We start from the raw sequence: 26331 nt of genomic DNA, 5'->3' as shown, positions 1-26331 counted from the left end.
TCAGCACAGAACCAACTGATGGGGAAAGGACCTGGCAAGGAACCATATCAGAGATGGGGGAGACAAACACACGACCAAACACACACAGGAGCTAAACTAATGGGGAGGAGGAGAGGACCAAAACCTGCATTGGGACTGAATGGACAATGGGAGAAGGGGGTTACAGAGATCACATTGACAATTGATCGGGTCAACTTTATTTGTTTCATTTATTTGTTTCATTTATTTGCCTTTATATAGCACCTTTCACAATGTCAGAATCTCCCAAAGTGTGTCAGCCAAGGAATAACGTTTGACGCCAACGCAGGCAGCGGAAGGAGCGTGTGGCAAACCAGACTCCCCACCTACCCTTTCCTTCAACGACTGTATGCCCCACCTGTGACAGAGACTGTAATTCCAGTATTGGACTGTACAGTCACCTGAGAACTCATTTTTAGAGCGGAAGCAAATCTTCCTCGATTTCGAGGGACTGCCTATGATGATGATACTTTTGAGTAGTAATCAATATTATATAAACAAGTACAGCAGCCAATTTGCACACAGCAAGATTCCACAAACAGCCATGATATTTATAACGCGATGCTCTGTTTTTCTGGTGTTAGTTGAGGGATGAATGTTGGTCTGGACACTGAGAGATCTTCTTGCACTTCATCGAATAATGCCATGGGATCTTTTACATCTACTTAAATAAGCAGATGAGGCCTCGGTTTAACGTCGCATATGAAAGACGGCAACTCCGACAGTGCAGCACTCCCACATTACTGCATTGAAGTGTCAGCCTAGATTATCTATTCAGGTCCATGCAAGCCTGGTACAGGAGCAGCAGTTGGATTTAACAACCTTTCACTTGTATTCCCGTAATGAAAGGCTGCCTAATAATAATGTATACATTTTCTACTTCACCCTTTTCTCATCAGTCTGTGGTGTGACGTTTTGCAATCGTGTGTGATACAAGGAAGCTGAACTAATGTTCCAGTCAGTGAGGCTGTGCCGAAATGTTCTGTGCACAAAGCATGTGAACAGAACCAGTGTAGCGATTATACAGGCCTCCATGGATTGATGAAAAGAAAGGTCAGGCTCTGAAGTTAATTCTTTTGTTAAATAAATCTTTCAGTGATTTGTGCAGCTCTTTATTATTATACAAAAAAGCTGATCAAGTGTAATTTATAGACAGAATATATAGTAACTGAAGCACAATGGCAAATAGCCATAAGAGCTCTAAGAGGCACACATGTGGGATGGAAACTCCATTAGAGGTCACATTCAATAGTGGCTAAAACAACAATTAACCACATCATTTTACAAGGAATGTACGTACTGCCAGCATTTTAGCTTTAAACCTTTGAGTGTACTTTCCAGCATAATATATTGTCAATACATACATTTTCCATCACAGCAAATAAAGAAGTTATTCCACTTTTGCCTCTTGGATTTTGATCCCCATTTTCTTTTCTACTTTGCCCATGTTGCATCTCCTCATTACTGTGCTTTTCAATGTGCTTAATCTGATTGATTAGATATGTCTAACTTCCCCTTTCTCGCCCCACCATTGGGTGTGCCCCCAACAGCCTTCTTCCCTCCTCCCATTTACATCAGAACCACCATCATGGCCTGTGTTTCAGAAAACCATTATTTTAGATTATGTTCTGTTGCTCACACTTATCCACATCGTTCCCTCGTACTTCATTTTTCATTCAATTTGCAAGTTTGGAAGGATCCAGGACACAATCCACTTACTGTAAAGATTAGTAAGAAAGAAAGACTTGCATTTATATAGCGCCTCTCATGACCAACGGACATCTCAAAGCGCTTTACAGCCAAAAAAGTACTTTTGGAGTGTAGTCACTGTTGTAATGTCGGAATCACAGCAGCCAATTTGTGCACAGCAAGCTCCACAAACAACAATGTAATAATGACCAGATATTATGTTGATTTGAGGGATAGATTTTGGCCAGGACATGAGGTAACTCCCCTGCTCTTCTTCGAAATAGTGCCATGGGATCTTTTACGTCCACCTGAGAGAGCAGAAAGGGCCTCGGTTTAACCGAAAGATGGCACGTCCGATATTGCAGCACTCCCTCAGCACTGCACTGCAATGTCAGCCTAGATTTATGTGCTCAAGTCCCTGGAATGGGACTTGAACCCACAACCTTCTGATTCAGAGGTGAGAGTACAACCCAGTGAGCCATAGTTTATCTTATTTTGTTTGGAATCCAATTTTATTAGTTACTTGTTTTCTCCCATAAGGTCTTTCACTAGCTGAGAAGGCAGATGCATGGTGTGCTCTCAACAAGATGGTGTGAAGAGGTGGCATGGAGTGGGTCAAGTGATTCTGCTTTCCCGCTCCTTGTGAGGACAGTATTCAGTCTCCACTCATTGCTTCCTCTAAGACCAGAAACTCAGGAGCTGAGGAACAGGAGTCCTACCAGTCTTAATATATTAGGATACCAATGTAGTTAATGTTGCCCCACCACACTGCCATACAGAAGTCCTAACTTCCCTTTTCCTATATTCTTCATTCAATTTGTACTTTAGAATCAGAAAAGAAGTAGACTTTGAAAGCAAGAAGCTAGAAAAGGTGAGAACTGTTTTATTAATACTTGGATCAAGACTGTACTGCTTAATAATCAGTAACTAATCTACATTTGTGCAACCACCGAGATCACTTATTGTGTGTCAGTGATACTTTTACATCAATTATAACAATTCAGTACGTCAATGAAAATTTTAACACAAATGCACGGTTAACCTTTAAATAATATCCTTATTTCTAAGGATTTTTTTGTTGTTGTAAAGGTTCATCAGGATCTTTCTGTCCATTTCATTATTATTTCACTGTGATTAATGTCATTGCATCGTGTGCTTCTAAATAAATGAAAGCAAAAGTTTGCTAACCATTTTCTTAAAGGCGAGATATGTGGTTCTCCCTTCTTAAACCAAGAGGAATAAGCTCGTCCCAAATTAACTGAATAAGCCCAGAATAATCATTGTGGTATAGCCCCTCCTGTAAGTCACTGAGTTTAATCAGTGTATTATACGCCCTCACCACAGAAATTGATAAATTTAATGATTAATCGCAGCAGGAGAATTCCTCCCGTGAGTTACTGTGCTCCAGGAGTAATGGCTGCAATTTAAGATAACCCCCCTGCCCCCCCCACCCAGCCGCTAAAGTTGCCAAGCTCCAGGAGAAAACACTTGTGTATAAACTGCAGCATTTTCTATCTAAGCTATAAATTCTGAAACAAAAAAAAATCTGGACCAGCTAAATCTGTTCTGGTCAAGCAAAGAAATAAGAAATTAAAAGCATTATAAGCGCACAGATGAAAAGTGGTCATGGCAGGAAGCAATCTACCAAATCTAAAGTAATCACAGACAGAGCCATCTGAACACTGTGCACTGGATTCAAGCAGGTGAGTGTTTCAAGTTAACTGGCCGTATTTGAGGACAGGGAGAGCCAGCAGGCACAACAATCTTCAAATGGACTTGAATCAAATTACTTAACATGGTAGTTAACAATTTCACTTAAAAATATTAATGAAGTTTTTAATGACAGAGCCTTTGCCTGTGGTAGGAGTGTTCTGGCCAGGCCATTTTCTCACTCATAGACTTCAGCAACCTCTTCCAGTTCTACAGTGGGGAGTTACATGGAGAATAACAGACAGTTAATATGATATAGATACAGAATTGCAGAAGGGTGACAATTTACTGTACCCAAGGAGTTCAGAATAGGTGATTAACTATAAGAGAAAAGCAGAAGTGATTTACATGGTAGCCTGTTAACCATTTATATTTAATGATACACTGTTTGTGCCTTTTTCTCCAATTTAAAGTGTTTCTGAGCTTTACTATTTACTTACACAGTGGCCACTTCAATCACGAGAGATTGGAAAATAAATTCATGCACTTAATATGCAATTTTTTTGCTTAGTAAGAGAAGTCAATTTTAGAACATAGGATATTTTTCCATTTTTAAATCAAATGTCTGCATTAAATACTCCAATGGTCAGTACATTATGGACTAGACAGAGTAAAGCTCCTTTTACCAATAATATGCTTCCTCCCAGCCTCAGTACATCATGAACCATTGCCCTGGTATAATTTGTTGTGTTTTCCACACCAGCCACTGTTTCTCTGCGTAAGATTGCCATTTTAATGATAATTGTAACAAAACATTGGCTAGTTTTGTGCTGTGGGACCCATGCCTGCTTCATCCTGCTCCAATCTAATTTAATGTGGACTCTTACAAGAGTGTTAACTAAAAACAAAAAGTTGGTTTAAAATGCCCAAATAATATAATGCCACTGTGAGAGCCAAACCACATGCATTTTGTCTCCTTCACTACACTATAGTGCTACTGGCACCAGATAGCCACTATAGTGTAGGCGGTTTCCACGTGTGTTGTGTTCCCACTTGGTTATGGAAGCATTATATCTCTGATTTACAGACTATTACAACTAGTAAGTCTGCAACCTTACAGTTTATGGCTAACTGTTTTCTTGACTGGTTTCTTTAGGATCTGCTTGCCAGTGTCCTGTTTGGCATTCAACTTTCCTCTCTCCTTGTTCTGTTCCTTCTGCAAGAGCTGCTTCATGAGGATCGCCTCTCTCTTGCTCTCTTTTTTCACCTGCCGAAGGGAGCGTTTAATCCTCTTCACCTTCTCACGCAGGTGGTTGTTAGCCTTTTCAAGAGATCTCACTTTCAGGGAGAGCTTCCGCACACGATCTTCCTCTTCATAAAGCGCCTTCTGCACAGTTGAGCACAGGAGCTGCAGGAGACATTGAAGGCAGAGAATTCAGGACGTCAAGATATTGTAACAACTTTCTGGTTTTTTACAGCGGGTCTAATAGGATATCAAGGTAAAATGATTATAAAGTAGATATCTATTCAATATAAAAGTAGTGAGAATCATAATACTAGATTTTAACATTGGCAGTAAACCTTTAAAATAAATAGGTTACCACTGGTCTTAAAATATCACCAATTGAAACATTTTAATGCTGCCTATAACCACTTGTATTTTCTTTTTGGTCAACAAGATGTTTGACCATCACCATGTTTAAGAGTCTCCAAACTAAGCTACTGAGAAATGTATAGATGCAAAATTTCTGCTTGGCCAATACAGAGTGCACACTCTCTCCCCATATGGACACATCCAATTTACCCAAGTCCAAAGAACTTGGTGTATGTTAGCAGATCCAAGGCTTAGAAACCTCAAGAGTGTGCAGGGGTAATGCTAGAGTTTAACCAGCTAAAACTGCACAGCTTACTAGTACAGTATACTGATAAGCTTCCTACTGCTCGTCGAGCAAGGATCGCCCTATCCTTTTGAACATTGAATGACTGTGTTATCTGGAGAGAAATAGGAAGAATCTCAGGCCCCAGTAACAGATATGAGCCACCAGCTTCCATTCGTGAGCCAGGCTGGCTGGTCAATCATTAATGGAATATTGCTGACCAGCATCCGTCAGATATTGGACTACTGACTCTAAGATAGATGACTGACGGCTCCAAACTACCATCACCAAGTATTTCATTTTACAGTGCTGTCAACTCCAAAGAGACTCAGCTTACATATCTACTTATACTTACATCTACTTATATGAATAATATTGATTAGTATAAACTAAAAGTTTCTTATCCAATTTATGTATCACCTTCCACTAACATTACGATAACTTGTGCTATTCTTCAATATTACACCAAGTGATTCGCATCGTTTCCGGTATTACCCTGATTGACTCGGCCCTCTCCTTCTTGCATAGGATGATTCAATTCACTCCCACCCACCATATTACATTGACCTATTAATCTGCCATATTACAATGATTGATTCAGTCCCCATATTACAGTGATTCATTCCATTCCCCATATTACAATGAATGATTCAGTTCCTCTCTATAACAATGAATGATTTAATCTCTCTTGATTACAATGATTGATTGATTCAATCCCTCTATATTACAATGATTGATTCACTCCCTCTATATTGCAATGATCGTTTCAGTCCCAATATTACAAGGAATGATTCCCTCCCCCAATATTTATAAAGACTGACAATTCTTTGATATTTACATTGAATGATTCAATCCTCCCACCCCCCTCATATTACAAATATCAATTCAGTTCCCCACCATCAGAAACAAGGTTGTAACCTCTTTTTTTGGATGTGCTTTAAGGATACTTGATAGTTCTGATGGGAGTCTCTGGGACTGTGATTAATATCAACATCTATATGAAACTATGCACGACACTTAAAAAAACATATAGTCCTTAGGCAGGATGTGATCAATCCACATTCTATTGTCAAGCACAGATAAAATCAAAGACAACTGTTTCCTCTTAAAAACAGTTGATCATTATCAGAGATGAAAACATTCTGTATGAACTACATTGGGTTGCTATACTGCAGCCAACAAAAACACGATAAATGTCTCCATTTTCTTGAGCAAATTTTTTAAATGGAAACAATTCCTCAGGCTCTGGACTCTGCTGTTTGTGTAGATATAGATTCCTGGGTTCTGGATTGTGCTCTCTGCTCAGGTGTGTCCCTGGGTTCTGGACTGTGCTCTCTGCTCAGGTGTGTCCCTGGGTCTGGATTGTGCTCTCTGCTCTGGTGTGTCCCTAGGTTCCAGCTTCCTTCTTAAAGTTATAAAAGTTGTACCATCATACAAAACTTTCTTAGGAAGGAAATTGGTCTCGGGAACTCATTGGTGGTATTCTATCTTTGCAGTGTTGTCAGTGAAACCTGTTATATATCACTAATCAGACTCACAGCAAGAAACCGCAACAAGTACATCACAAATTAATGTGTTGCTATGTGTGTATATATCCACATTTTGTTTATCACATCTATCTATATAAAAATTTATTTTCTGTGTAACTTTCAAAGAGCTTGCATTTATATAGTGCCTCAGGATGTCCCAAAGTGCTTTACAGCCAATGGAGCATTTTTGAAGTATAGTCACTGTTACAATACAGCAAATGTGGCATCTAATTTGCACACAGCAAGGTCCCACAACGAATGACCAGAACATTGGTTTTAAGTGTTGGTTAAGGGATCATCATCATCATCATATTGACCAGGACACTGGTAAGAAATCCCCTATCATAGAATTATAGGACAGTACAGCACAGAAGGAGGCCATTTGGCCCATCGAGTCTGCACTGGCTCTTTCGAAGAGCAATCCAGTTAGTCCCACTCCACTGTTCTTTCCTGATAGCCCTGCATTTTTTTCTCTGCCAAGTATTTATCCAATTCCCTTTTGAAAGCTACGATTGAATCTGTTTCCACCACTCTATCATGCAGTGCATTCCAAATCCTAACCACTTGTTGCGTTAAAAAGTTTTCCCTCATGTCGCCTCTGGTTCTTTTGCGAGTCACCTTAAATCTGTGCCCTCTGGTTATCGACTCTTCAGCCATTGGAAATAGTTTCTCTTTATTTACACTGTCTAAACCTTTCATGATTTTAAACACCTCTGTCAAATCCCCTCTTAGCCTTCCCTGCTCTAAGGAGAACAACCCCAGCTTCTCCAGTCTTTCCACTTAACTGTAATCCTTCAGCCCTGGAACCATTCTAGTAAATTTCTTCTGTATCCTCGCCAAAGCTTTCATGTTCTTCCTAAAGTGTGGTGACTAGGGGCTCAATTTTGGCCCATTCCCTTTTTCAGCGCACCTACCGGAGATGTGACACTTTTCTCCGTTCATAAGTGCGCTGAAAAAATCGCTCCCCACTTTGGCCGCTGTCCGGTCTCTCCTTGGTCGTCGCGTAGCATGGCTAGTCGAGTCGGGGGCGGAGCCATCGTCCTGCGCTGAAAACAGTGCTGGGACGTCTGCACATGCACATTAGAGTCGGGTCGCCATGTCCGCGCATGCACAGTAGCGGCGAAATTTGGCAATCAGCCATTTTTAAAAGGAATGGTAGCTGCTGGTGTTTTGCTGTCCGGTGAGTTTGCTTCCTGCAGCCTGTGTGTGCTCCGATGTCAGCAGTTCCTGCCCCTATCCCTGGCCGAGTGGTCTCCTGATCATCCCGCCCCTATCCCTGGCCGAGTGGCCTCCTGCACCGGCCGGCCCACTGTTGAAGTAGCTGCTTGTGTTTTGCCCTTGCTGCAGCCGATTGCAGCCTGTCCAGTGAGTTTGCTTCCTGCAGCCTGTGAGTGCCTTCCCGGGCCGAGTTTTCAAATGAAGGTAGAACTTAGTTCTACTTTTTATTTCTTCTTGAATGCTTATTACTTTTTGAGCTTTGTTTAGTGCTTTGCAAGTCTTGGTGCAAGGTCCTCTCCGCTTCCCTTCCCGCCCCTATCCCAGGCTGAATGGCCTCCAATGTACCTACCTGCAAGGGTTTTCTGCAGTGGCCACATACGCTGGCCTAAGTAGATTTGGAGTAACTATTAGCTGGCCAAAGTGGCCTAAAAGGCCAAAACTGGCATAGGTGGCTGGTAACGCCCTCTTTTGAGAAAAAACTAAAAAAATCCTAACTAACTCACTTACACTGGCGCAAATTGAATGTGCAAAATGGGGATTTTTAAGATACTCCAGAAAAATCAAGTTGCTCCAAAACAAACAGAGCAACTCCTGGCCAAAAGTTCAGCCCTAGAATTGTACACAATACTTCAGCTGGATCCAAACAGGTGTTTTATACAAGTTTAGCATAACTTCTTTATTTTTGTATTCTATGCCTCTATTTCTAAAACCCAGGATCCCATATGTTTTAGCAACTGGAGGGTGAGAAAGTTGGATCTATTTAAGCATACTAAGCTTAAATATAAGGAGACTATAAAGGTATGACGGCAGAGTTGGCTAAAGTGGACTGGGAAAATAGATGAAAATGTAGGACGGTTGATGAACAGTGGCATACATTTAAGGAGATATTTCACAGCTCGCAAGAAAAATTTATTCCCGTGAGGAGGAAAGGGTGTAAAAGAAAAGATAGATATCTGTGGCTAACTAAAGAAATAAAGGACGGTATCCAATTAAAAACAAGGGCATACAAAGTGGCCAAAACTAGTGGGAGAACAGAAGATTGGGAAGTTTTAAAAGCCAGCAAAGAATGACTAAAAAAAAGATTAAGAAAGGGAAGATAGACTATGAAAGTAAACTAGCACGAAATATAAAAACAGATAGCAACAGTTTCTATAGGTAAATAAAAAGGAAAAGAGTGGCTAAAGTAAATGTTGGTCCCTGAGAGGAGGAGACCGGGGAATTAGTAATAGGGATCATGGAGATGGCAGAAACTCTGAACAAATATTTTGTATCAGTCTTTACGGTAGAGGACATTAAAAATATCCCAACAGTGGATAGTCAAGGGGCTATAGGTGGGGAGGAACGTAACACAATCACAATCACAATCACTAAGGAGGTGGTACTCAGTAAAGTAATGGGACTAAAGGCGGATAAATCCCCTGGACCTGATGGCTTGCATCCTAGGGTCTTAATAGAAGTAACGGCAGGGATTGTGGATGCATTGGTTGTAATTTACCAAAATTCCCTGGATTCTGGGGAGGTCCCAGCAGATTGGAAAACTGCAAATGTAACGCCCCTATTTAAAAAAGGAGGCAGACAAAATGCAGGAAACTATAGACCAGTTAGCCTAACATCTGTGGTTGGGAAAATGTTGGAGTCCATTATTAAAGAAGCAGTAGCAGGACATTTGGCAAAACATAACTCAGTCAGGCAGAGTCAGCATGGATTTATGAAAGGGATGTTATGTTTGACAAATTTGCTGGAAGTCTTTGAGGATGTAACGAACAGAGTGGATAAAGGGGAACCAGTGGATGTGGTGTATTTGGACTTCCAAAAGGCATTTGACAAGGTACCACATAAAAGATTACTTACTGCACAAGATAAAAGTTCACAGGGTTGGGGTTAATATATTAGCATGGATAGAGAGGACTGGCTAACTAACAGAAAACAGAGAGTCGGGATAAATGGTTCATTCTCGGGTTGGCAATCAGTAACTAGTGGGGTGCCGCAGGGATCAGTGCTGGGACCCCAACTATTTACAATCTATATTAACGACTTGGAAGAAGGGACCGAGTGTAACGTAGCCAAGTTTACTGATGATACAAAGATGGGAGGAGGACACAAAAAATCTGCAAAAGGACATAGGCAGGCTAAGTGAGTGGCCAAAAATTTGGCAGATGGAGTATGATGTTGGAAAGTGTGAGGATATGCACTTTGGCAGAAAAGAAATCAAAGAGCAAATTATTATTTAAATGAAGAAAAATTGCAAAGTGCTGCAGTACAGCGGGACCTGGGGGTACTTGTGCATGAAACACAAAAAATTAGTATGCAGGTACAGCAAGTGATCAGGAAGGCCAATGGAATCTTGGCCTTTATTGCAAAGGGGATGGAGTATGAAAGCAGGGAAGTCCTGCTACAGTTATACAGGGTATTGGTGAGGCCACACCTGGAATACTGCCTGCAGTTTTGATTTCCATATTTAACATAAAAACATAGAAACATAGAAAATAGGTGCAGGAGTAGGCCATTCGGCCCCTCGAGCCTGCACTGCCATTCAATAAGATCATGGCTGATCATTCCTTCAGTATCCCTTTCCCATCTTCTCTCCATACCCCTTGATCCCCTTAACCGTAAGGGCCATATCTAACTCCCTCTTGAATATATCCAACGAACTGGCATCAACAACTCTCTGCGGCAGAGAATTCCATAGGTTAACAACTCTCTGAGTGAAGAAGTTTCTCCTCATCTCAGCCCTAAATGGCCTACCCCTTATCCTAAGAGTATGTCCCCTGGTTCTGGGCTTCCCCAACATCGGGAACATTCTTCCCGCATCTAACTTGTCCAGTTCCGTCAGAATCTTATATGTTTCTATGAGATCCCCTCTCATCCTTCTAAACTCCAGTGAATAAAGGCCCAGTTGATCCAGTCTCTCCTCATATGACAGCCCAGCCATCCCTGGAATCAGTCTGGTGAACCTTCGCTGCACTCCCTCAATAGCAAGAACGTCCTTCCTCAGACTAGGAGACCAAAACTGAACACAATATTCCAGGTGAGGCCTCACTAAGGACCTGTACAACTGCATTAAGACCTCCTTGCTCCTATACCTAAATCCCCTAGTTATGAAGGCCAACATACCATTTGCCTTCTTTATCGCCTGCTGGACCTGCATGCCCACTTTCAGTGACTGATGAACCATGACACCCAAGTCTCGTTGCACCTCCCCTTTTCATAATCTGCCGCCATTCAGATAATATTCTGCCTTCGTGTTTTTGCCCCCAAAATGGATAACCTCACATTTATCCACATTATACTGCATCTGCCATGTATTTGCCCACTCACCTAACCTGTCCAAGTCACCCTGCAGATTCTTAGCGTCCTCCTCACAGCTCACACAGCCAGCCAGTTTAGTGTCATCTGCAAACTTGGAGATATTACACACTATTCCTTCATCTAAATCGTTAATGTAAATTGTAAAGAGCTGGGGCCCCAGCACTGAGCCCTGCGGCACTCCACTAGTCACTGCCTGCCATTCTGAAAAGGACCCGTTTATCCCGACTCTCTGCTTCCTGTCTGCCAACCAGTTCTCTATCCACATCAGTACATTACCCCCAATACCATGCGCTTTGATTTTGCCCACTAATCTCTTGTGCGGTACCTTGTCAAAAGCCTTTTGAAAGTCCAAATACACCACATCCATTGGTTCTCCCTTGTCCACTCTGCTCGTTACATCCTCAAAAAATTCCAGAAGATTCATCAAGCATGATTTCCCTTTCATAAATCCATGCTGACTTGGTCCGATCCTGTCACTGCTTTCCAAATGCGCTGCTATCTCATCCTTAATGACTGATTCCAATATTTTCCCCACTACTGATGTCAGGCTAACCGATCTATAATTACCTGTTTTCTCTCTCCCTCCTTTTTTAAAAAGTGGTGTTACATTAGCTACCCTCCAGTCCATAGGAACTGATCCAGAGTCGATAGACTGTTGGAAAATTATCACCAATGCATCCACTATTTCTAGGGCCACTTCCTTGAGTACTCTGGGATGCAGACTATTTATCGGCCTTCAATCCCAGCAATTTCCATAACACAATTTCCCACCTAATAAGGATATCCTTCAGTTCCTCCTTCTCACTAGACCCACTGTCCCCCTAGTACATTCGGAAGGTTATTTGTATCTTCCTTCGTGAAGACAGAACTGAAGTATTGGTTCAATTGGTCTGCCATTCTTTGTTCCCCATTATAAATTCACCAGAATCCGACTGCAAGGGACCTACGTTTGTCTTTACTAATCTTTTTCTCTTGACATATTTATAGAAGCTTTTGCAGTCAGTTTTTATATTCTCTGCAAGCTTCCTCTCGTACTTTATTTTCCCCCTCTTAATTAAACCCTTAGTCCTCCTCTGTTGAATTCTAAATTTCTCCCAGTCCTCAGGTTTGTTGCTTTTTCTAGCCAATTTATATGCCTCTTCCTTGGCTTTAACACTATCCTTAATTTCCCTTGTTAGCCATGGTTGAGCCACCTTCCCCGTTTTATTTTTACTCCAGACAGGGATATCCAATTGTTGAAGTTCATCCATGTGATCTTTAAATGTTTGCCATTGCTTATCCATCGTCAACCCTCTAAGTATCGTTTGCCAGTCTATTCTAGCCAATTCACGCCTCATACCGTCGAAGTTACCTTTCCTTAAGTTCAGGACCCTAGTTTTCGAATTAACTTTGTCACTCTCCATTTTAATAAGGAATTCTACCATATTATGGTCACTCTTCCCCAAGGGGCCTCGCACAACAAGATTGCTAATTAGTCCCTTCTCATTACACATCACCCAGTCTAGGATGGCCAGCTTCCTGGTTGGTTCCTTGACATATTGGTCAAGAAAACCTTCCCTAATACACTCCAGGAAATCCTCCTCACTGCATTGCTACCAGTTAGGTTAGCCTAATCAATATGTAGATTAAAGTCGCCCATGATAACTGCTGTACCTTTATTGCACACATCCCTTATTTCTTGTTTGATGCTGTCCCCAACCTCACCACTACTATTTGATGGTCTGTACACAATTCCCACTAGCGTTTTGTGCCCTTTGGAATTCCGCAGCTCCACCCATACCGATTCCACATCATCTAGGTTAATGTCTTTGCTTACAATTGCATTGATTTCCTCTTTAACCAGCAACGCCACCCCGCCTCCTTTTCCTTTATGTCTATCCTTCCTAAATGCTGAATACCCTTGGATGTTGAGTTCCCAGCCTTGGTCACCCTGGAGCCATGTCTCCGTGATGCCAATCACATTGTATCCGTTAACTGCTATCTGCGCAGTTAATTCATCCACCTTATTCCGAATACTCCTCGCATTGAGGCACAGAGCCTTCAGGCTTGTCTTTTTAACACACTTTGCCCCTTTAGAATTTTGCTGTAATGTGGCCTTTTTTGTTTTTTGCCTTGGGTTTCTCTGCCTTCCACTTTTACTATTCTCCTTTCTAGCTTCTGCTTCTGACTCCTTTTATTTCCCTCTGTCTCCCTGCATAGGTTCCCATCCCCCTGCCATATTAGTTTAGCTCCTCCCAAACAGCACTAGTAAACACTCCCCCTAGGACATTGGTTCCGGTCCTGCCCAGGTGCAGACCGTCCGGTTTGTACTGGTCCCACCTCCCCCAGAACTGGTTCCAATGCCCCAGGAATTTGAATCCTTCCCTTCTGCACCACTCCTGAAGCCACGTATTCATCTGAGCTATTCTGTGATTCCTACTCTGACTAGCACGTGGCACTGGTAGCAATCCTGAGATTACTACTTTTGGGGTCCTACTTTTTAATTTAACTCCTAGCTCCCTAAATTCATCTTGTAGGACCTCATCCTGTTTTTTACCTATATCATTGGTACCTATATGCACCACGACAACTGGCTGTTCACCCTCCCTTTTCAGAATGTCCTGCACCTAATCCGAGACATCCTTGACCTTTGCACCAGGGATTCTCGGTTGCGGCCGCAGAAACGCCTATCTATTCCCCTTACAATTGAATCCCCTATCACTATCGCTCTCCCACTCTTTTTCCTGCCCTCCTGTGCAGCAGAGCCAGCCACGGTGCCATGAACTTGGCTGCTGCTGCCCTCCCCTGATGAGTCACCCCCTCAACAGTACCCAAAGCGGTGTATCTGTTTTGCAGGGGGATGACCGCAGAGGACCCCTGCACTACCTTCCTTGCACTGCTCTTCCTGTTGGTCTTCCATTCCCTATCTGGCTGTGTACACTTTACCTGCGGTAAGACCAACTCACTAAACGTGCTAATCATGTCATTCTCAGCATCGTGGATGCTCCAAAGTAAATCCACCCGCAGCTCCAGTGCCGCAATGCACGTCAGGATCTGCAGGCGGATACACTTCCCGCACACATAGTCGTCAGGGACACCGGAAGCGTCCCTGAGCTCCCACATAGTACAAGAGGAGCATAACACGTGTCCGAGCTCTCCTGCCATGACTTAACCCTTAGATACACTTAAATTGGCAACAACAATGCTAAGAGGTTACTTACTGATCTAGAAAAGAAAAAGAAAAACTACTCACCAATCACCAGCCAATCACTTACCCCCTTGGCTGTGACATCACCTTTCGATTTCTTTCTACTTCTTTTTTGCCTTCTCTCCCTGCAGCTGCACCGGCTGGGCCTCTCGCCAACTCCCCGGACTGCTCGACTGCTGAGCCTTTATAGGCCGCTGCCCCTCGACACTGCTTCCGCCTCTCGCCAACTCCCCGGACTGCCCAACTGCTGAGACTTTATAGGCCGCTGCCCCTCGACACTGCTCCCGCCTCTCGCCGTCTCCCCGGACTGCCCGACTGCTGAGCCTTTATAGGCCGCTGCCTCTCGACACTGCTCCCGCCTCTCGCCGTCTCCCCGGACTGCCCGACTGCTGAGCCTTTATAGGCCGCTGCCTCTCGACACTGCTCCCGCCTCTCGCCGTCTCCCCGGACTGCCCGACTGCTGAGCCTTTATAGGCCGCTGCCCCTCGACACTGCTCCCGCCTCTCGCCGTCTCCCCGGACTGCCCGACTGCTGAGCCTTTATAGGCCGCTGCCCCTCGACACTGCTCCCGCCTCTCGCCGACCCCGGACTGCCCGACTGCTTTGGGAACATTTTTGTGGCTTTTTTTTTTAAGGAGTCCTCCCTGCACCCTCCCCAGGCATCTCTCAGAGCACTCCTGGCGTGGCTCCTTAGCTCAGGATTTTCCCATGTTAGCGCCCAAGAGAGGTGTACAATGCCTCCCTTAGCCCCCTGACCAGGGTACAGCTGCCCAATGTTACTTACTGAGGCGCAAACTGTTCCCGTGCGCAAACTTTAATGCACCGCCGCCATTACCGCCCCGAAATCATCAAAGCCGAAAATCCAGCCCACATGTAGCTTTAAAATGGACACCATTCCACTGTAACAGCACAATAATACATTGTGCATTACATGGTATAACAGTCCTTATGAAACAGTATATTAACACCACAGGAGATTGCTTTGTATTTATTTTGTAATATACTGAAAATGGTACAGTAACACGTGTTTCCTTTCTCTCTGGTCCCACACTTCCTCTGTCACTCTTCGGCATCAAAGTTCTTGGTTTGTTATTCTTTGGACTTACACCTTTTAAGCACTCAAACTAACTAAGACAACAAACTAAACCAATTACTCAAATATTTTGAAGAACCTTCTGTTTCCCATTTTCCTTTCTCATAAACTCAAATATCCAAGACTCAAAATAAAGTTTCTCACAAAATAAAAACTTTAAAAAAAATTATACTTTCATACAAATGTATCCAACATTACTCCTGTAATTGTCTTTCCTTACTCTTAATAGTTTCATTAATGTTTTGCTTCTTGGGCCTCAGCCTCTTTAACGAGCCTTGGACTCTATTTTCTCCCTTGCCCTACACCGACAACACGCCTGCACACCAGCTACCCTCCTCCCTCTCTCGTCTACCATCCTGCAGATTCAGTGCACCACACCTTCAAAATTACTCCTGTTAGCTCTAAATTTTCACTGTTCTCCAATTTAAAACAGTTTTAAATTCTTTTCCCTTTCCCATTTTCTGATGGTTCATCAGCCGCTTGATTAGGGTTGCCAACCCTCCAGGATTGTCCTGGAGTCTCCAAGAATTAAAGATTTAGCTCCCAGACACTGCTGTGTGGGATGGGAATAGGGCCATTAAGGTTTAGACAGGATCATGGCACAGATAACTATGGAGAGATGGCAGAAATATTAAATAGTTATTTTGCTTCAATATTTACCAGGAAGATAGAACAGGTGGACATGACATTGGATGATGTGATTAGTAGTGAGATAAGTACATTTAAAATAAACAAATCAAACTCAAAGAGGATAAAACCCCTAATCCACGCATTTTAAAAGAATCTAAGGAAGAGATAGCAGAGGCATTACTAAACATATTTAATAATTCGTCAGAAAAATGTGTAGTGCCAGAGGACAGGCGGATAGCTAATGTAATACCTATATTTAACAAGGGGAATAGAACATGTCCAGGGAATTATAGACCAGTCAGCTTAATATTGGTGGTAGGAAAAATAATGGAATCCCTACCAAAGGAGAAAATAGAAGAACATCTAGAAACTAAAAATATAATAAATAGTCAGCATGGATTTCAAAAGGGAAAGTCTTGCTTGATCAACCTCATTGTCTACTCTCTGTTACCTCTTCAAAAAATTCAATGATAATGTAGTAGATGTAATTTATCTAGATTTTCAAAAGGACTTCGATAAAGTACCCCATAATAGGCTGATGAACAAGGTCAGAGAATGTGGAGTCAGGGGACAAGTAGCAGAATGAATCTCTAGCTGGCTTCAAGACAGAAAGCAGAGAGTAGGGGTAAAAGGTAGCTATTCACAGTGGCAGAATGTGGGTAGTGGTGTTCCACAAGGATCGGTGCTGGGACCACTGTTGTTCACAATTTATATTAACGATTTAGACCTTGGAATCAATAACACAATTTCTAAATTTGCGGATGATACCAAATTGGGGGGATAGTCAATAATGAGGAGGATTGTAACAAATTACAGGAGGACATTAATAAACTTGCAGAATGGGCATATAATTGGCGAATGAAGTTCAACACAGATAAATGCGAGGTATTGCATTTTGTAGGAAGAATAGGGAGGGAAGTTATTACTTGGAGGGTGGGAGTCTAGGTGGGGTAGAGGAACAAAGGGATCTCGGAGTACAAATACATAACTCACTAAAATTTGTGACACAGGTTAGCAAGGCCATTTTAAAAAAGCAAACCAAGCACTAGGGTTTATTTCTAGAGGTATAGAATTGAAAAGTAGCGATGTTATGGTAAACCTGTACCTCAAACACTCTCCCTAAACTTCTCCATCTCTCTACTCCCTCCCTGACTTTAAAAGCTTTCTCAAAACTCATCCCTTTGACTGAGTTTTCAATTGTGCCTCCTAACTTGGTTAGACCACACTTAGAGTACTGCATATAGTTCTGGTCACCATGTTATAAAAAGGATATAGAGGTACTGGAGAGAGTGCAGAGATGATTTACAAGGATGATAACAGAAATCGAGGCTATACATATCAGTTAAGAATGAACAGGCTGGGTCTCTTTTCACTTGCAAAAAGACTGAGGGGTGACCTAATTGAGGTCTTTAAAATTATGAAAGGTTTTGACAGAGTGGATACAGAGAGAATTTTTCCACTTGTGGGGAAGAGCATAACTAGAGGCCATCAATATAAGATAGTCACGAAGAAATCCAATAGGGAATTCAAAAGAAACATCTTTACCGAAAGAGTGGTTGGAATGTGGAACTCGCTGCCACAGGGAGTGGTTGAAGCGAATATTATAGATGCATTTAAGGGGAGGCTAGACAAGCATATGAGGGAAAATGGAATAGAGGGTTATGCTGATAGATTTAGATGAGGAAAAACGGGAGGAGGCTCGAGTGGAGCATAAAGGTGGCATGGACTGGTTGGGCCGAATGACCTGTTTCTGTGTCGTACATCCTATGTAATCCTATGAATTTAAAATGTTTTACCAATAGGTTCTGCTGAAAAGGAAGGTTGCAAGGTCAAGGCAGGGAAAGGGGTCTCCACTTGTGTGCCTTCAGAGGATGGTCACTTGGGCCCCCTTCCCCTACTGCCAAAGACTCTGGAAACGCAGAAGGAAGTTATCTGGGGCCCAAGTTTCCACATGATTTGCGCCTGATTTTTAGGAGCAACTGGTGGAGAATGGACTATCTTAGAAATCGCAATTCTCCACATTTTTTTTTCTGCAGTTCTAGTCAGTTAGAACAGTTTCACTTTGGAACAGAATTTTTTCTTCAAAAGGGGGCGTTTCCGGCCACTGATGCCTGATTTGAAAGTTTCCACAGTGAAAATGTACTCCAAACTTAGAATGGAGCAAGTGAAGATTTTTGTAGAACTGAAAAAACCTTGTCTACACATTAAAAAATCAGGCGCAGGTTACAAATAAGGCCAGAACGAGGTGGGGGGGGGGGGGGGAAGGAAGGGAAGTCATTAAATTCTACAATAAATCCTTATTTATACTTATACAAATATTATACAAATAAATCCAACCTGAATAAACATTTATAAGCAAAGAAAAGATTAAATAAACCATCTTCCTACCTGTGTGAAAGTGCTTCAGTCAGCTCAGCGGTGTGATGTCGTTCCCGCGAACGGGAGGGTGGGAGGGGGCAGCCATTCCCGACGGCGGGCGGGGGGGGAAGGAGGCAGTGAGAAGGCTGCAGGAAGTCTCAGAAGTTGAGCAGCCATTCCCGACGGCAGGGCGGGGGAGAGGCCGTCGGGAAACGGCTGCCTCTACTTCTGGGGCTTCCTGCAGCCTTCTCACTGCTGCAAGAAGCCTCAGTACTGATGTGCTGATGGCAATGTGCTTTTATTAAAAAATGTTCAAAAATTAAACAGCTACAAAGAACTACAAAAATGGCCGGGTGCCAATGTTTCCTTCACACTGCGCGTGCGCGAACGCTCCAACGCGCACGCGCAGCGTTGCCGGCACGAAAAAAACTAATTTAAATGGTACCCGCCCCCTCCCACTTACAAAATCGGCGCGAATGGTAGGCTCCGTCCCCCTGGGCGCTGCACCAAGCAGACATGGAGCTGCAGGGCACTCCAGAATCGTGCAGTTTTTTTCAGGCGCCGTTTTTTGCGCGAAAAACGGGCGCCCAGCTCGGCGGGGCGCCCGTTTTGTAGCGTGTGGAAACTTGGGGCCCTGATCTGGGGGCTGTTGAGTGCATCCATAAAAATTGGGGGAATAGACGCCCAAGTGACCTATTGTGACCCATTCACACCTCCCCCCCCCCCCTCCCCCAATCATCAGGGGTCCAGGTCCCAACCTCAACCTGGATTCTCCTGGTGAGGTCCACGTGTCTTTCAGGAGGCTGGTGCTCCACATCTTGCACTGGCCTCCAAACTTGTGCTAGGTGGCATAAGGCCAAGAAAAAGGGAACTCCCATCACAGGGAGTCCCTGCCCCCAGCTCTGCACCCTCTGGTGCAGGAGAACCATATTTAGGGTGGATGGAGATTCCTCACTGGACAAGACCTTCCTAAAAACTGTTTGCGCAGGCTGTGACCTGGCATTTCCAAGTACCAGCCTATTTCTCCTGGCAGAGTTACAATGGGAGTGCACTTGAAGGCCCATGCTTTTTCAGGGCCGAGTTATTTATTTCCCAGGAATCAAAGATCACTTTGTTCACCGGAGAAAATTTTTGTTTGTGACGTACATTGGTAGGACGGTCGGTGGGGCGTCCTCTCCACTCACCAATTGTCATAAACGGAAGACCGAATTGATTTTCATGCTCAGCTCTCATTAACATTGACTGGACAAGCTATAAATCAGGCTGCTAATAGGCAGCTCCCCATTTGGGAGGGCAGGAAATCCACCATGGCAGACACCGAAGCAGCAACTTAAAAGGAAGGGTTGAAAAGGTCAACAGAGCAGCAAATTGAAGTGGCACGAAAATATATAGAGCCCATCAAGCAACAAGGAGTTTAACTTAAAGGAGCCATTAAGGCTTAAAAGACCCCAAAATAATAAAGGAAGTCATTGCCAGACCTGCTTCGAGCTTTACCTATCTGCAGCTTATAATCTCTAAGTAGCACTGCAAATGGGTGCCTCCTTCACCATACAGCCCACGGTTTGTGGGTGGGTTGAGAAAGTAGCAGTGATTGCTGATTTATACGAAAATAGTGTTTGAGTCCAAAAAAATGCCCTCGGATCCTTACTGGAATGTATTCGTTCGGCCCCTGCCTGTTTCTGCGTGTGCGTGGCTGCCTAGATTCAGATCCACCTGAAAATTGGAGCGGGCGGATGTTACAATTTTTGTCTCGTTACCTCCCCGTTCATCTTAAAAAAGAGGATGGTAGGCAGACAAAAATAATTGGTTCATCTGTCTCTGGGAAGATCATAAAATCATAGAAATTTACAGCACAGAAGGACGCCATTTCAGCCCATCGTGTCGGTGTCAGCCGACCAAGAGCTATCCAGCCTAATCCCACTTTCCAGCTCTTGGTCCATAACCCTGTAGGTTACGGCACTTTAAGTGCACATACAAATACTTTTTAAATGTGGTGAGGCTTTCTGCCTCTACCACCCTTTTCAGGCAGTGAGTTCCAGTCTCCAGCGCCCTCTGGGTGAAGCATAACCACCTTGCTCTTGTATTCCATGCTTCGACTAATAAAAGTATTCCATATGCCTTCTTAACCACCTTATCTATCTGGTCTGCTACCTTCAGGGATCTGTGGACCTGCACTCCAAGGTCCCTTTGTTCCTCTACACTTTTCAGCGTCATACCATTTAATGTGTATTCCCTTGCCTTGTTAGACCTCCCCAAATGCATTACCTCACACTTATCCGGATTGAATTCCTTTTGTCACTGTTCTGCCCAACTGACCAGTATATTGATATCTTCCTGCAGTCTGCAGCTTTCTTCTTCATTATCAACCATACAGCCTATTTTACTGTCATCTGCAAAGTTCTTAATCATACCCCCAACATTCAAGACTGGTCATTGATATATACCACAATAAGCAAGGGATCCAGCACTGAGCCTTGCGGAACCCCACTGGATATAGGCCTCCAGTCACAAAAACACCCATCAAGCATTACCCTTTGTTCCCACCTCTGATGTCCTACAAACTTGTTTTGAAATTCTTGCACTGTAGATGTGCACCCTCCCACATTTCCACACCAACTCCCTCCAACAGAGTAAGTTCACAGGAGATACTTATAAATATCCCGGTACCCTGCCATTACTCCAACTTGAAATTAAACACATCAACCAAAATGAATCGCTCGAAAGTAGAGGTCACTTGTACAGAGACAAGCAGTTGGAATTTTAAAATAGATTATTCACAAGCAAACAACCCTGTACTTGTTCTTTTCCAAATCAAAACAGAACATACTTTTCAAATTTGTTTTTAGCCCTTCGTTTTGTGCATGCATCAAATAAGAGCTCCTGGTGCCAGACCACTGGTTTATTTAAATTCCTCAGCAATGTGGAGTGACTTCAGATGGTGCTGCTCCAGCCAAGGACCTTTTGTTTTGGCTGAGTCACTCGAAGCAGCTTTACTTGTGTCTGCATTTAGCATGTTGGGGTTCCAGTTTGGAGAAAAGAACCGAACACTGGGGAGATAATTATCCTCTTCCCCTCTCCTCTGTTTCTTACAAACAAATAAAAACAAGTACTGTGAGGTTATATTTACCACTGGGAGCTCTTCAACAAGCACACAAAAAAAAATCTTGCAAAATTGGATTAAACACAGATTCGCAGAGGATATGCATATGTTGAGCATGGTAAAGCCAGTATCGTGCACATGGAAGGATAAGAAAGATAAAAGCACCATGGGTTTTTAAGGTGTATGGCATCACATTGTTGATACACCAGTAATACCAGGAGCATGTCATCAAAGTACAAGGAAGTCATTATAATGTAATGGCATTAGTGGATTTTCCATGCAGTTTTTCATGTTTATCGAGCTCCCGCTGCACCTTAAGTTCGACAGCAGTTCACCCCTCACTTTAATACAATAACTTTACTGTGGTGATGTATCATATGACTGACTTGAGAAGGTAAAAATATTACTACTGTCGAAAGATCCAGCACTCATTCGGAGCCAAAATTGCCCCTTTGCGCAGGGTTAGTTAGCGTTGCGGCCGGCGCTAACGGAGCGCAAATGCGTTAGTGCATAAGCGCGGCAGCCACTTCGACCCGCGCGGAAATGTCCCCGAGGCTCTGCCGGCGAAAAGTGGTCTGCGTCGTGACCCGCAAACGCCGGGGGAACACTCCCTTACCGCAGGCAACATTGATTTTTTTTTAATTAAAGAGCCCAAATCCGCACCGGGGCCAGTGAAAAAAAATACACCTTTAGCGAAATGCCCACCCCACACCCAGCGCGGGGCAATTTCGGCCCCATAATATTTGCAATACAATTTCCCAAACTTTATAAAACTTGCAGAAGAAGCTAATAACTTTCCTCCCCAAACCTCCTATTCCCAGTTATTCAAATTACACTTTTTTCTTCTCTCTGCCTTATTACACAAATATTAGGGATTCAATTGCTTGCCGTTCTGCTGGTTAGTCGTTGCTCATTGGTACTTTTTAACCAATTTTTAATTTGTTAACATTTAGACGCTTGCTAACTTCACAAGCAACCAGTTGAGCCAATCATGATTTTGTGCTCTGCAGACATGTAACATTTTGGAGTTGTGACGTGACACATGTGGCAAGACACAAGGGCCTAGAAATTGAAACATGTCCAAATCGGAGTCTGGCGAGGTAGAGGGACTCCTGCTCAATCTTTCGGCTGGCAGCCTCCAGTGGTCCCTTTAAGGACTGCTGGTTAGGTTGCTGAGCACCTGAAGAAACTGACCATCGCATGCATGGGCAAAGATGAGGTCAATCGTAGTCCAATTTGGCAAAGAGGTCTGAAGTAGGCATGAGGACCCCCGGCTTGCATATGTAATGGAGCTAACACCTGTTTCAGGCACACACCCTGGCCGTCTACTGAGCAGCCCTAACCAATATGGCAGGTGGTGCACTTTCAGCGCAGAATGAGTGCATGCTGACGCCCGCCATATTGGACTCTTAAGTGCCCATTTTACGCCTGTAAAACGGGCGCAGCAAAAGCCAGTTTCTAGGCGTGGACTTTTTAATTGTACAGATCATTCAATAAAGCCCTACCCGATTATCCTCTTGCAGTTCCCACTCGGGCGTGTAGGTGTGATGATGGGTGCCACTGGTACAGTTGGAGAACTGGAAGAGACTTGCAAACATTCGCTTGTTCTCGGTAGTGTCTGGGAAAATTGGATCCTGGAAATTGATTCCGTGCGGCACAATGTTGTAATTCTCATCCAGCCTGAAATAGAATAAAATGTCATAGTCTTGCACAAAAAATATTCAAATAATCTCCCTACGTCCTGCCCCTTGCCATGTGTTACAGCACTGTGGTACTGCAGCGGCTGAGTGTTCTGAGTTTGACAGAGCTGTGTACTCCGTGCGAGAACCTCAGGGTCCCTATATTTAACACAAAAGCAAAATACTGCAGATGCTGGAATCTGGATTAAAAACAGAAAATGCTGGAAATCTCAGCAGGTCAGGCAGCATCTGACGAAGGGTCATCGATCCAAAACGTTAACCCTGTTTCCTTTCCACAGATGCTACCTGACCTGCTGAGATTTCCAGCATTTTCGGTTTTTATTCCCGATATTTAACTCCCGGTTCCCTTCAACATCTGTGGGACTTTGACATAAGAGCAACAATGGACTCTGCCTGCTTTTACATGTAATGAGAACAGAATTTGACTTATTTGGGTACCATTAACCAATGGCTCCAGTTACAAACAGATGGAATTGTGGGATGAAATTCTCAAAATACCAGAAAAAAGTCCTGGCATACCATGTAATAAAACCAGAATTTGACATTTTGTTACCATAAACTGGTAGGCCTAGTTTCTAAGAAAGGGTGGCAAGAGAGGAAGAAGGGGCAGAGTCTGCTCCCTGTGGAGAAGAAGGAAGATAAACTATTCCAAGAAGTTTCTGCAGGAAGGAAGCAGCAAGAGGAAGAGACAGCCAGTGTCTCCAGAGAGGGAATGGGGTAAGAACACGCATCAGTTTTTCTAAGGGGGACGGACGGTTGCCATTTCTACGTCCTAGGGTCCATAAAGAGTTTGATGCATATTTAGAATCAGAAGGTGGTAATATTAATACAAAAGCACAATACTGTGGATGCTGGAAATCTGAAATAAAAACAAAAAGTGCTGGAAATACTAAGCAGGTCAGGCAGTATTTGTGGAGAGAGAAACAGCGTTAACAGAGGAAACCTGGAGTACTGGGAAATCGGGAGAGGTGCAAAATGGGCTGGCCATTTGCTATCACCCATTTTGCACCTAGCAACAAAGTTAAAATTACCCACATAGAATTGTTTTTGCCAGCACAGAAAGAAAGACTTGCATTTATATAGCAACTCACAAAACTACCGGACATCTCAAAGTGCTTTACAGCCAACGAAGTACTATTCGAAGTGTTGTCACTGTTGTATTTGGGAAACACGGCAGCCAATTTGCGCACAGCAAGCTCCACAAACAGCAATGTGATAATGACCAGATAATTTGTTTTTGTTATGTTGATTCAGGGATGAAAATTGGCTATGATACTGGGGTTAACTGCCCTGCTCTTCTTCAAAATAGTGCCATGGGATCTTTTATGTCCACCTGAGAGGGCAGACAGGGCCTTGGTTTAACGTCTCACCCGAAAGACGGCACCTCTGACAGTGTAGCACTCCCTCTGCACTGCACTGGAGTGTCAGCCTAGATTTTTGTGCTCGAGTCCATGTTGTGGGATTATAAGAACATAAGAACATAAGAATTAGGAACATGAGTAGGCCATCTAGCCCCTCGAGCCTGCTCCGCCATGCAACAAGATCATGGCTGATCTGGCCGTGGACTCAGCTCCACTTACCCGCCCGCTCCCCATAACCCTTAATTCCCTTATTGGTTAAAAATCTATCTATCTGTGATTTGAATACATTCAATGAGCTAGCCTCAACTGCTTCCTTGGGCAGAGAATTCCACAGATTCACAACCCTCTGGGAGAAGAAATTCCTTCTCAAATCGGTTTTAAATTGGCTCCCCTGTATTTTGAGGCTGTGCCCCCTAGTTCGAGTCTCCCCGACCAGTGGAAACAACCTCTCTGCCTCTACCTTGTCTATCCCTTTCATTATTTGAAATGTTTCTATAAGATCACGCCTCATCCTTCTGAACTCCAACGAGTAAAGACCCAGTCTACTCAATCTATCATCATAAGGTAACCCCCTCATCTCTGGAATCAGCCTAGTGAATCGTCTCTGTATCCCCTCTAAAGCTAGTATATCCTTCCTTAAGTAAGGTGACCAAAACTGCACGCAGTACTCCAAGTGCGGCCTCACCAATACCCTGTACAGTTGCAGCAGGATCTCCCTGCTTTTGTACTCCATCCCTCTCGCAATGAAGGTCAACATTCCATTCGCCTTCCTGATTACCTGCTGCACCTGCAAACTAACTTTTTGGGATTCATGCACAAGGACCCCCAGGTCCCTCTGCACCGTAGCATGTTGTAATTTCTCCCCATTCAAATAGTATTCCCTTTTACTGTTTTTTTTCCCAAGGTGGATGACCTCACATTTCCCGACATCGTATTCCATCTGCCAAACCTTAGCCCATTCGCTTAACCTATCTAAATCTCTTTGCAGCCTCTCTGTGTCCTCTACACAACCCGTTTTCCCACTAATCTTTGTGTCATCTGCAAATTTTGTTCCACTACATTCTGTCCCCTCTTCCAGGTCATCTATGTATATTGTAAACAGTTGTGGTCCTAGCACCGATCCCTGTGGCACACCACTAACCACCGATTTCCAACTCGAAAATGACCCATTTATCCCGACTCTCTGCTTTCTGTTAGCCAGCCAATTCTCGATCCGTGCTAATACATTTCCTCGGACTCCGTGTACCTTTATCTTCTGCAGTAACCTTTTGTGTGGCACCTTATCGAATGCCTTTTGGAAATCTAAATACACCACATCCATCGGTACACCTCTATCCACCATGCTCATTATATCCTCAAAGAATGCCAGTAAATTAGTTAAACATGATTTCCCCTTCATGAATCCATGTTGCGTCTGCTTGATTGCACTATTCCTATCTAGATGTCCTGCTATTTCTTCCTTAATGATAGCTTCAAGCATTTTCCCCACTACAGATGTTAAACTAACCGGCCTATAGTTACCTGCCTTTTGTCTGCCCCCTTTTTTAAACAGAGGCGTTATATTAGCTGCTTTCCAATCCGCTGGTACCTCCCCAGAGTCCAGAGAATTTTGG

At 43.5% G+C, this 26331-nt stretch overlaps 1 protein-coding gene across 1 annotated transcript in view; it reads right to left on the bottom strand.

The window, feature by feature from the left end:
* Positions 1 to 1154: 1154 nt before the first annotated feature.
* LOC139276852 (coiled-coil domain-containing protein 3-like) overlaps positions 1155 to 26331 on the bottom strand; it is a 41586-nt gene continuing 16409 nt past the window's right edge. The window contains exons 2-3 of the mRNA XM_070894850.1: positions 23163 to 23337; positions 1155 to 4765 (exon numbers count right to left, since the gene is read on the bottom strand). Of these exons, the coding sequence (XP_070750951.1) occupies positions 4472 to 4765; positions 23163 to 23337 (469 nt within the window). The 3' untranslated portion in view covers positions 1155 to 4471. The remainder of the gene's footprint in view (positions 4766 to 23162; positions 23338 to 26331) is intronic.

Source organism: Pristiophorus japonicus, chromosome 12 (genome assembly GCF_044704955.1).
Source record: "Pristiophorus japonicus isolate sPriJap1 chromosome 12, sPriJap1.hap1, whole genome shotgun sequence".
In the NCBI taxonomy this organism is placed as follows: Eukaryota; Metazoa; Chordata; class Chondrichthyes; family Pristiophoridae; genus Pristiophorus; species Pristiophorus japonicus.
This window is presented reverse-complemented; position numbering and strand designations above follow the sequence as displayed.